The sequence below is a fragment of the Euleptes europaea genome, chromosome 8, assembly GCF_029931775.1.
Source record: "Euleptes europaea isolate rEulEur1 chromosome 8, rEulEur1.hap1, whole genome shotgun sequence".
Lineage (NCBI taxonomy): Eukaryota > Metazoa > Chordata > Lepidosauria > Squamata > Sphaerodactylidae > Euleptes > Euleptes europaea.
In genome coordinates, this window is record NC_079319.1 from 37,986,292 (window position 1) to 37,999,299 (window position 13,008).

General features: G+C 36.5%; 1 protein-coding gene across 1 annotated transcript in view; it reads right to left on the reverse strand.

Annotated features, from left to right (window-relative positions):
• Positions 1-13,008, reverse strand: part of C8H8orf34 (chromosome 8 C8orf34 homolog) — a 97,734-nt gene that overhangs the window by 26,177 nt on the left and 58,549 nt on the right. Inside the window, 1 exon segment of the mRNA XM_056854905.1 lies at positions 3,582-3,655. Within this exon segment, the coding sequence (XP_056710883.1) occupies positions 3,582-3,655 (74 nt within the window).

The window sequence follows — 13,008 nt, forward strand, 5'->3', positions numbered from 1 at the left end:
TAGATTTTTCCAACTGTTCAGTCTTTTTGCCTCCATAATTAGTTCAGGCACATGGTGTGAGCTAGTCAACTTTTCTATATGTAATCTAAAAGTAATAATCCTCCTCAGAGTCTTGTTGCAGTATTGGCAGCTATGTTTTGATCCCTGTGTCCATCATTAGGGTCCGTTCTACTTGAAATTCCATGTAATTGAAATTACAAGCTTTCTTCTTGGCATGGCAGCATGCCAGCAGTCTTTTACGCCAAAAGCATACTGAACTAGTCCTCACTCAATCATGATTTAGGCTATTGCAAAGAGGAGAAAATCTGCACAAATACTTATGTGTAATACTGCATACAGAAAACAACTCTCTATATGGGGGGTTATGTTTTTAAAAAATCACAGGTGCAAATATCATAAGCATTTTTACAGATAAAAGCTGTATTACAGGGGCAATTCTAAGCAGGTCTCCTCAGAAGTAAGTCATATTTTATTTAGTAGGGCTCACTCACATGAAAGTTTTCTTAGAACTAAAGCCACAATGAGATAGATACATAGAACATATGGATTTTCTGCATTCATATTCTCTCTCTAAATACATCTTTCTGTGAAGGCTGTGGCCCATGCTTCAGACCTCATCTTCATTTGAAATTAAATCCAAAGGCATCCAATTGCATCTTCTTACATTCACCCTTTCTTTCCCTTAGATCTCTTCCCATTCTGTTGTCTCCTTGAGGCATAGGCTAGCCTGCTTTGCTAAGGTTCCTGTGTCAATTGCCTGATGGCGCTAAATAAATACTGGGGATAAAACATGCAGGAAGAGAGGAAGACGGCCATATAGTAAAAGGCCCCACCGCATATGCAGATCTCCTGCATCTATCCATTATGTTAATTGATTAATTAATCAATTATATTAATGTAAGGATTGATAAACTAGGAAGTAACCAATATATACTTCACAACATATAAAGTGAAAAAATCTGCATTTAATCTATAAAAATGTTTGGAGATATCTTTTGATTTTTTTTCTTTTAATACTGAGAGGTTGGAATGGGTGCATACATTTTCCTTCACTCATGTCCACATATAGAATAGGTAAGGTTCAGCAGATTTTCAGGGGCAAGATGAAATACAGGAATTATATATGTTTGTTAAGCATATAGAAACTAAGCTATTTAGGGATGCATAGGTGATGACTAACACCATAAATTATCCACTGAAGTCTACTACAGGCCAGAAAGCTGCTGCAGCGATTCTGTAATTTGGGCCACAGGTTTTGAGATGGAACTGATGAAAAGTATTCCTGGCTACAGCCCCAACATGACATTCAGGCCCAGCAATGAATCTATAGAATGTTGATGGTAAGACTTGCATCAACAGAAGCAGCTGAAATCTGTGAGTTATTTATGGGTCCATTCTCTCACTTCCATTCCTGTAAAAGAAGTCACTCTATATATATATTTTTTCTCTCCAGTACAGATTCCATTACAGGTGGCTTCCCTCCACTCACAGCAAGATACTTCACATAAATTCAAAGTCTACAGGAACTAAGTCAAATGGCACCTCAAATCTGAGTTCTGCACATCTTGAACAGAATTTTTTTTCAATACAGGACTAATCCACTGGGAACAAATGGATTTTGGAGAACTGACTACAGGGTTGTTGGATTGTTTTTCCAATCCCAGCATCCACATTGACTCAAAGCAATTTACAAAACAGTTAGCCAAGCACTGTACAAAGATAAAAATACTGTTTTTGTAAGTGGCTTAAAGCCACTGTGTATGGTGGAAAAAGCAGGGAATAAATATTTTAATAAAGAAAAAAAGTACCGTATATGCCACAACTGGACAATCTGATGCAGGTTAAATGAGATTTGCATTCTAGTATGACAAGAATTATTTGCTTATCTCTACATTTTTGATCAATTTTGTATAATCTTCTACTCTGTCCCAAGTTCACCAAGATAACAAGTTACTCGCAACTCGTTTCAGCCCTTCATTTTCTGACAGCTGAAGTTTAGCAAATGTATTCAAAAATCTTGAGGAAGGGGGAAAATCAGTTGCAAAAATTATATATATATAACGTATGCAGATAAATGTATGAAGGTCTAGAACTATTTTAAAAAACATAAGGTGCTGAAAATGAAAATGTTATTTTCTTAATTTCAGAGAAGGTCTGAAAGCAGGGTATTGTATTGATAGCATTTTTCACGTAAGATGAAAGTGGATCAAGGAAACAAAAGCATGCATGCCAAACAACAATTAAAAGGTAAAAGACAACTAAAAGAAGAAAAGGCACAGATGGTAAAGCTAAGGAGGATATGTTATTCATGTGCTGACAAGTGAAGAATAGTGGAGCATTACACTCATTATTTTTGGTAGAAAAAGAATTGTTCATCAGATAAATGAAAGCTTTGAACTGTAATTACAAACCAAAAAAATACAAACAAACAGTATAATCTGCCTCGCCGTACAATGTGTGACTTCGGATAGATTAGAATGAAGCATACTATCGTTGTAAACAAATCATGAGATGAATGTACATTTAGCAAGTGATAAGTTATTCATTTTTATACCATGCCCAAAGAAGCATTTCTTGGAAATACAAATTTTGTTTTTTTTAATGTTCAATATAAAATGACTTTTATTGACCTAATGTGAATTATGGCCAAAGTTCACAAAAACATAGGTTTTTTACTGGTGTTAACAACTGTGAGGAAGTTATGGGTTCTGAAAGCCCATTCTAAGAAATGAACACTGTTATATTTGATTGAGTTTCTGTAAATCAAGGGAGGACCAAATCAGCGCAAGATGTGCCATTAAATATTGCTTTCTTGGTTGTAACAAAACATCTGCAGAGATCAAGACACAAAGTTCTTTTTCTCTCACAGTAACAACCTATGCAAAGTTACACTCTTCAAAATTCACTGAAGTCAATGTGCTTAGAAGGATGTAACTTCTAAGGAGTGCTCTGTCACTGTTACTAAGCCAACGAAAATAATTACGTGAATCCATATGATTCAGAAATTACCATCACTATATGTGTGCTATTTGAAACAATGAGTGTGATCCAACCAACTCAGCTCTTTTAAATCGAATTGATTCCAATCCCAGAGTTAAGCATAAGTCTAATTCTTCCACAAGTACATTAATGGGCTTCAGAAGTCCTTAGTTTTGTATCTACTTAAGGGTTGCTACTTGGATGGGAGACCATCAAAGATGACTTTGCAGAGGAAGGCGGTGGCAAACCATCTCTGCTTATTCATTTGCCTTGAAAATCCCATGGAGACATCACGTCGGCTGTGACTTGACGGCCCTTTATACACATGCATCAAATTAAATTAGAAACTGTTAAACTCTAGCAATATTTAAAGTAAATTCTTAATCTAAATATTGATAATTAATTGCCATGATATTTATGAGGAAGGTATGAATTGAGCAATATGCTTTTCAGTGCCAAATATACTATCTCAACAAGTTAATGTAAATAAACTGGGAGTTTGCTCATAAGAAAATACTGTTTATTTAACATTATTTCTTTAATGTTATTACATTTCTCTTCCATGCAATTCAAAGTAGCATATGTAGAGTGTCCATTCTTACCTGTTCTGTTGCTTGGGGCACATTCTCCAGTTCATCAGTGCTCTCCATTAAGATTTCTGTTCCGGGCACTGATGCTGTTCCAAAGAATAAAAAAATCCATATGTTCACCAATTCCAATGAAGAATAATTAACATTATATTTTACTTATTATAACCTTAAGACAGAAGTAACACAGGAAATAACATGTTATTTCTGTCTTGTAACTGTCAGATGCAGAAAGAAAGTTCACCAGTAGACTATCTCATAATTTGCTGAAAAATGAGATGACAGACATTAATCTGAGAGCTGCTACTGCTCTGCTCCCACTTGTTCCCTACACCCAACAATGATGTTGTTGTTAGAGGAGCAATGCAGTGTGATGACATAAGTTTAGTTCTTACGTAAAATTTCCAATGATGGAAGAATTTCTCCCTTATGGAATACAACTTCCCCTCCTCATCCTTCCCACTGCAGCCCCAAATGCTGCTTCTAAGGGAAGAGGGACTCTCAGAAATAGTGCATATGTGAGGGGGGGTGGTCCTGCTGTGGGAGGGAAGAATCAGCAAAAATTCCATCTCTTCCATTGTAGAAATTTTAGACAGGACCCAAGCGATTGTATGCATGTTTATCCAAAGGACGAGAGACAAAGAAAAAAAGACATGGAGCAACCACAGCACCATGGCTTTGAAAATGTCTAGTTATGCCGTTACTTTTCGTTTTTCTTTTGAAGATTCATCAGCATATGAATCTGGTGAAATACTAACTTTGTCCAGTTGAAATATTACTGTTGACATCTTAAGACTTCAGACTTGGAAGCGCCTGCTCAGTTAACTATAGAATCTTTAAATTATGACAACCGAAAATCAGATTTTTTTTTTCCTAAGAAATTATTTGTACAAATTCTTTACATTTTTTTCTGGATATGTTGACCCAATATCTACTTTTTTCTAGTCTATCCTGATATTTTCAAATGTGCATGAACTTGCACTTATTGATACAAGAAAGTCTGCAGTGAACTCTCCCCAAAATAGAAGAAGAGTTAGTTTTTATACCCCACTTTTCTATACCTTAAGAAGTCTCAAAGCAGTTTACAATCACAATCCCATTCTCTTGCCACAACAGGCACCTTGTGAGGTAGGTGGGGCTGAGAACATTCTGAGAGAACTGTGACTGGCCCACGGTCACCCAGCAGGTTTTATGAGGAGGAGTGGGGAATCAAATCCAGTTCTCCAGATTAGAATCCACCCCTCTAAACCTCTACACCACACTGGCTGAATATGACTGGGGAGGGGTTGTTGCTCAATAGTAGAGTATCTGCTTGGCATGCACAAGGTCCCAGGTTCAATCCTCGGCATCTCCAGTTAAAGGAGCCAGGCAAATAGGTGATGTGAAAGACCTCTACTTGAGACACTGGAGAGCCGTTGCCCATCTGAGTAGGCAATACTGACTTTGATCGACCAGGGGTCTGATTCAGCATAAGGCAGCTTCATGTGTTCATGTGAAAATGACAGTGAATGTGAGATGTACTACATACTGAAAAATCTTAGACTGTCAAACATTTTTGAGGATGACAACCCCTTATTCATCACATTCAAGTGTGTTCACAAGATCATTTATCACACAAAAGTATTACAGAAAAGTCAACAGAAAATGGTTATGTTAGCTCAGCATTGATATTCTAATGCAAAAGCTCAGGACTCATGGACCCCAATCTAATGGGAGGTGATTCAGAAAAATATTTCTGAACCACTGGATCTTCGAGGCTGGCTAGAGATCCTCCAACTGGAAGGGGTAGCAGGCGGATAGTCTTTGCTATCTCACCTGTCTGCCATCTTCCCCGCCAGTCCTCCAATTACACAAATATTGTTTAAAAAGACAGAAAAATGAATCAATGAAAATAGACTCAGTAACAGTGCTGACTAACATAAGATCTTTAGTACAAATATATGACAAATGAATAGTTCATATGGAAATACTCATATTGGACCTCTAAGTCTCAATATTGACGGCTAGATGTTCCCATTTTACAGCAAATGACATCAGAGATAACACACTGTAAACCTGTAATAGATGCAATGGGACCTTGAATTCTTGCATTATCTGACCTGAATCTGAGTTTGAAAGTAGAAAAACCTTTTCCATCATTGCCATCTGTTCTCTAATTAAGCACTTATCTTTTTAATAAGTATGGTGAGTTCAGGCTTTTTAGCTAATTAATAATGAACACACTGCCACAGGAGAGGTATTTTGGGTTTAATAGCATTGTGCCTACTAACCAAGTGATACATCATTATGCAAAAAGTAGAGATAAGCACTGTAATTCTGCCAAGCCTCAGCATTGTGCTGGTGTCTTCGGAAAGAATATTTACACCAGCAGCTTCCACATGATGTAGTCTTGCCTCAGTAGGGCATTCAGTGGGAACAAAAGTGACAGCCATGAGAAGAAAAATAAACTTAAATAATAATGAAAAGTGACTGATGAACTGAACTTCTTTCCCATCATTATCATGATCTGATGAAATCTTAACATAACTGAGATATGAGCTTATAATACAATCACTGTTATTGGTTCTTTAAGTTTCTGTGTAAAAGTTAAAGAAAACTACTTTTATATACACTAGCACAATGGATAGCCTATTATTTTGGATTCTTACTGTTATGTCTTGTGGTATTAACCTTCTGTTGTAAGCTATGGTTGGTCCCATTGTCAGGAGATAGGCAAACCATAAGCATTTTAAACAAACATATACGGAAGTATCTTCAATACATTACAGAAATGTATTTCTTTTATTTTTTTATTATTATTGTCTCCTCTGAATGGAGAGCTACAGATGCTCAAACAGAGATAACAGCAAACTAAGAAATTGTCCCTCAAAATTGCTAACCAGTGACACCTGCTGACTTCTGGTCTTTCGTTTTGTTTCTCATCTGTCCTTCTGCCCAGCTAATCTTCACAGAGTTTGAACTCCTCCCCTAACCCAGGCTGCTGAGAGCCAGCAGGGGTCCCTGGACAAAATTAGGTCTGCCTCACCCCTATCATTTAGATCTAAAACAAGCATCACAAGAAAATAAATCTCATGGTACTACACTTAATGCACCATCTAGTATCAATCTCTAGTTGCTAGTTAAGGACAACCATTGTGCTATTCTTCTTTGCTTCTGCTCTTCTTTGTGTGAGATTTGTGGGACCCAGTAAGCTCTAGGGCATGTTACTGCTGGAGAAGAACTTGGTTAATTATCCAAGAATTCCTTGGTTGAGCCCTTCCTGACAAGGAAGTAAAACGGGGGACGGAGGGAAAAGAAGTGTCCTTAGCTAGTTGGTTGCACATCTGCCCTTTAAATTTTAAATGACCATTATTTTAAATTGGAGATCAGGTCTACCCCTGTTGAAAATAACATCCCTTTAGGACTTCCGGTGCTGCTGCTGGGGTGAGTGCCACGTCTCCCCAGGCTGTCCTGGGAGAAATCCAAGTTTGCGTTAATCTTGGGATGCTATATGCATCCCAACCCGATCCTTGCAAGTGGGTCGGATAGCAGGAACTCCCTGCAGCCCGCAAAAGCAGTTTGACCTCCCAAATACTCTGAGGGAGCTTTTTTAAGTCCCTCGGAGTTTTGGACGCCGGTCCTGCGAGGGCACCTAGGGAAGAAATCGCCAAAACGCAACTTCGGCATAAGGCTCTACCCTCCACCACCTTATAACCACCATAAGGACTACTTTAAGATAAGAACCTCACCTCTAGACGCTCAAGTGAGTACGCAAGAACCCTTCGTCTTTTACTGATGTTACTGAATAACCGGGGGGTAGATGAAGACATTTCCAGCATCCTTGTCCCTCCCTTAATCGAACTGGATAAGTTTTACCTATAAAATCCATCAGGATTAGAGGCAGGAGCCTTATCAAGTTGATCAGCTTAAACTAAAACAAAGAGCTAGAAAGACGCTTATAAGATGGACTAAAATTTCCACCAATGAGAAGTACTTTTGAGGGAAGGGGAAGGTGAACTTCTTTCTTCCGGTGGAAGAAGAAAAGAAAAAAAGGGGGTCCTCCAGCCACGTTTGCAGCAAGGAACTCCTTAACCCGGAAGACCCTCTATACCACCCTCTCTATCATCTGGCTTACAACAACAGGAAGCAACTCGTAGGACCGGATACACGTCGCACTCGAGTAACATAGAAATAGTTCCTGAAGGGAACAACCATCGAGAAGAGGCGGTAGAAGGTCCACGGTGAAATCAACTTCCGGTATACTTCCTGATTGATCTGACCTAGAGCGGCCGCAAAACTCGCTGGTATTTCAAAACTTTAAAAAGCTGTTTTAAAGTGAAATAGGGGTCTTTTTAAAGCGAAAAAGTTATTAAGCTGATCATTGAAACATTTTCTATCAACAACTAATCAGAGGGTCCTGATTGAGGACATGTATTTTACCAGCCTTACTTCAATGTAAATGTCTGCATTCCGACCCCGTTCTGGCTCATTACATAGCCCTGCCTATACAAAACTGAAAGAAGCGACACAAACCTTAACCATGGAAAAGAAATTGCAAGACATGTTAGCCAAGCAAACAGAGGCAACAACTAAACTGTTTGAACAGATGTCTACACAAATGACACAGCTGACTGCTATGATGACAAATCTTGGCCAAGCATCTCAAGCTATTAACCAAAAGCTAGATGTGGTTACAGAAGACCTTAAGGTTGTAAAGACCCAAATGAATACTATGAAGATGGACATGCAAGCAATGGATTCATCAGTTAAGAAAGTGATGGAAGAACACAAGAATACAAAGAAAAAATTAGCAAGCCAAGAGAAGCAGATTGAAACAATACAAACTAATCAGACAGCTGTTAAAGATCAGATAGCAATGATGGAGATGAGAGTTAGAGAAACCAACCTTCGTCTGCGCAATTTTCCAGATATGATGGGAGACAACAAAGAAACTGTAGTCCCAAATCTGGCATACTTATTTCAAATAGAAGAACAAGAATTGAACCAAGCCATCAACAGAGTTTACAGAATACCATTACCTGCTAGAATGAAAAGATCTAAACCAAGAGATCTCATGATTGTTTTTTATGACACTAGGATCAAGGACAGGATCATGAAGATCCACTATGACAGTCCGGTTTCAGCAGGAGATATTCCTCTAATATTATTAAAGGACATACCAAGACATTTACTCTCACAGAGGAATAATTACAAAGAATTTGTGTCTGTTTTGAAAGCTAATGGTATCAAATATCGTTGGATTATGCCACAGGGCTTGGCTTTCACCTACAAAGAAATGAAAATGACAATCTTATCCCCATCGGATGTGGGAAAATTTCTGAGGAAATACAAGACAGAGCTTAAAGGACTAACCCTGGAACAAAAGGAAGAGGAAGAAGAAGAAGAACCACAGGGAGCAGAAGGAGGCACTGTGTTATAGACTGAATATTTTGCTTCAATAATTACTACATCATGGCAAAAGTAATTTCTTGGAATGTGAATGGTTTGAATGAAAAAACCAAACGGGCAAGAATTTTTAAATATTTACAGAAATACAAATACTCCCTAATTTGTCTGCAAGAGACTCATATAGCAACAAAACACAAAAAATACCTGGATAGGCAAATGCTTGGACAAGCATTTGTTGCATCGGCTAAAACAAAAACAAAGGGAGTTGTGATATATGCTCATTCTAGCCTTAGTCTTGAACTATTGTACAAAGACAATGAAGGGAGAATTGTAATTATCAAGACCAAAATATTGGGGCAAAAGACGATTGTAGTAGGAATATATGCACCTAACGAAGGAAAAGCTAAATTTTATGGACAACTACATGAACTGATTTCTCAGTATGCAAATGATCAGATTCTTTTGATGGGCGATTTCAATGGTGTTACTCTCCCAATTTTGGATAAAAAATCAAAAGCAAAAGACGAAAACGAAGGATGTTTACCTAAAACTTTCTTCACCATGGCTTCAGAATTGGAAATACAAGACATCTGGAGAACAATTAATACAACGGCTAAAGAATATACTTTTTATTCAGCGAGACACGAATCACACTCCAGAATAGACATGATATGGGCTAGTAAATCTATTTTCACGCAACTACGTAAAATCCAAATTGTACCAAGAACTTTTTCTGATCATAATCCAGTTACATTTGAATGGAACAATAAACAAGCATTTAGATGGCGACTAAATGATAAACTTTTAAAGGATAACAAGATTCAAAAAGAACTACAGGACTTAATTAAAGATTTCTTTGAAATTAACCTTAATGGGGAAACTTTGCTGAATACAGTTTGGGATGCATTTAAAGCTGTTCTAAGAGGATTTATGATACAGAAACACACGGCCTGGAAGAAAACTCAACTACAATTTACCAATAATATACTTTGGGATCTACAAAATTTGGAGCAAAAACTGGTTATGGCCTTACATGAAGAAGAGAAAAATGACATACAAATGAAGATTTCTGTATCTAAACACCAATTAAATTTGATAATAATGGAGGAAATGAACAAAAATTTAAAATCCGCTAAACAAAAATACTTTGAACATGCTAATAAACCTGGAAAATTTTTGGCGACCCAACTGAAAGACTTATTTCAAAAGAAGATTATAACAAAAATTCAATCCGCTAAAGGACCAGTTTATACAACTACGGATATACAAAAAGAATTTGTTTCATTCTATACTAAGTTATATCAAAAAAGAAAATAGACAAGTTTTTAAATTCAATACAGATGAATGTCCTTTCAAAGCCCCAACAAGAATGGATAGATGCACCAATTACAAAGGACGAAATACAAGAAGCAATAATGAAACAAAAAACGGACAAAACACCAGGACCAGATGGAATTACTGCACTATTTTATAAAACATTTAGTGACAATTTAGTGAACTTTTTTGTATTACTTTGTAATACAATTTTGGATAAGGGAGCATCCCCAGAGACTTGGTCACATGCATTTATATCATTGATACCTAAGGAAGGAAGAGATCCAGAAAAAACTTCAAATTATAGACCTATCTCGCTGTTAAATGTGGATTATAAGATTTATGCTTCAGTCTTATCGAATAGGATAAAGCATTTTATTAAGGACCTTATACATGAAGACCAAGCAGGTTTTGTTCCAGGAAGGCAAATTAAAGATAATATAAGAGTTTTATTAGATTCATTGGAATATTATGACCAGAATATTCAACAAATGGCGGCCTTTGTATTTTTGGATGCAGAGAAAGCCTTTGATATGGTCTCATGGGACTTTATGAAAAAGATATTGGAAAAATTAAATTTTGGAGACCGTTTCTCGAGAGGTATATCGGCCATATATACATCCCAACAGGCAAAAATTCTGGTGAATGAATCGATGTCTGACAACTGCGCAATCAAGAAAGGAACCAGACAAGGATGTCCTTTGTCTCCATTATTATTTTTGTTGGTGTTGGAATCACTATGCTGTAAGCTAAGGAGTATGGAGGACATTCACGGATTAAAAATTAAAAAACATGAATTCAAACTGAGAGCATTCGCGGATGATCTTCTGTTAATCTTGGAGAATCCAACACAATCAATGAAGATATTGTTGGAAACTTTGGACGATTTTGGAAATGTATCGGGATTTAAAGTTAACCAAGAAAAAACAAAGACAATATTTAAGAATTTATCAGAAACAGAACAACAGGAATTTATATCATACACAGGTTGGGAGAAGGCTAATAAGATCAAATATTTGGGAATCTGGATCTCTGCAAAGAATAAAGACTTGATAACCAATAACTATCTTAAACTATGGGACAAAATAAAAACTGATATGATCATTTGGTCAAATAAAAAATTGTCACTTTTGGGACGTATATCAACAATCCAAATGAACATTTTACCAAGGATGCTCTTCTTATTCCAAAATTTGCCTATAATATCGCATGTTAAATACTTTGATACCTGGAGGAAAGACGTATTAAATTTCATCTGGCAAGGGAAAAAACCGAGGATTGCTTATAAACATCTGGTGGACTCTAAAGTTAGAGGAGGTTTAGCACTACCTAACTTTCAACTTTATGCTGAAGTGGCCGCTTTAGTATGGCTAAAGGACTGGATGAACTTATCCAATTCGCGTTTGTTAGATCTTGAAGGTTTTAACAATATAAGTGGATGGCATGGCTATTTATGGTATGGTAAAATTAAGATACAAGCATCATTTCGTAACCATATAATCAGGTCCTCCTTATTTCATATATGGATGAGATATAAACATATTCTTGAACCAGTAACACCGATGTGGATATCACCTCAAGAAATGCTGACATTACGCCCACTTAGATTGGATAAATTTATCACCTACCAAGAGTTAATCAACTGGGAAGGAAAGAAAAGCTCACTAAAAGACTTTCAGTTACTTAAAGACGATTTACAATGGCTTCAATATCATCAAATTAAATCAGTATTTACACAAGATATGAAGAATGGATTTTCTAAAGAAAAATCATCTTTTCACAGGATGCTATTAGATAATAATACTCAACTGATTTCTAAAATGTATAATCTTCTTTTAACAATTTATTGTGAGCAGGAAATAATCAAACCAACAATGATTAATTGGGCTCAAACTGTGGGACATGATATTGCCCTAAACAAATGGGAAAGACTATGGGCGAAAGACCTGAAAGGAATAAATGCGCAGTCAATTCAAGAAAATATCTATAAAATGATGTATAGATGGCATTTAACGCCTAAGAAGATTGCAAAGATCTACAAAGTGACATCCCCTAAATGTTGGAAATGTAATAAAGAAGTTGGTTCTTTTTATCATATGTGGTGGACTTGTGACAAAGCTAAGGATTTTTGGGATATGATTTATAACGAATTAAGACTAATAGTACAAAAAAACATACCCAAAACACCAGAAATGATGCTATTAAGTATGATACCTGATGATTTGTTAAAACACAGGACTTTTTTGATTTACGCGACTACAGCTGCAAGACTGCTTTATGCAGCAAAATGGAAAGGGACAGACACTCCTGGGAAAAAAGACTGGACTATGAAAATGTTTGAACTGGTGGAAATGGCAAAATTTACAGCTATTTTAAATCAAAAAGACAATGTTCAATTTATGGGGGAATGGGAGGCGTGGATGAAATATTGTGAATATGAACTAGGACTGGGGAAAATGGAAGAATACCTTTTAATCTGATCTAGATGACATTGTTAACATAAAGAAACGTAATCAATTATATTGATAGTATAATGTGATTGAAACCTAATTGAGATATAAGAATAATTAAGATCAGACCATATCACGACGGGATAGAATACTTTATTAAGAGGCGGACGGAGGTGATGGGGAAGTCAATAAATTTTCCTTTATTTTTTATTTTTATTTAGCACTTAAACAATTATAACAACATTACCTATGATTTAGTTTTTAATACTACGTATATTGTTGTTTGTTAA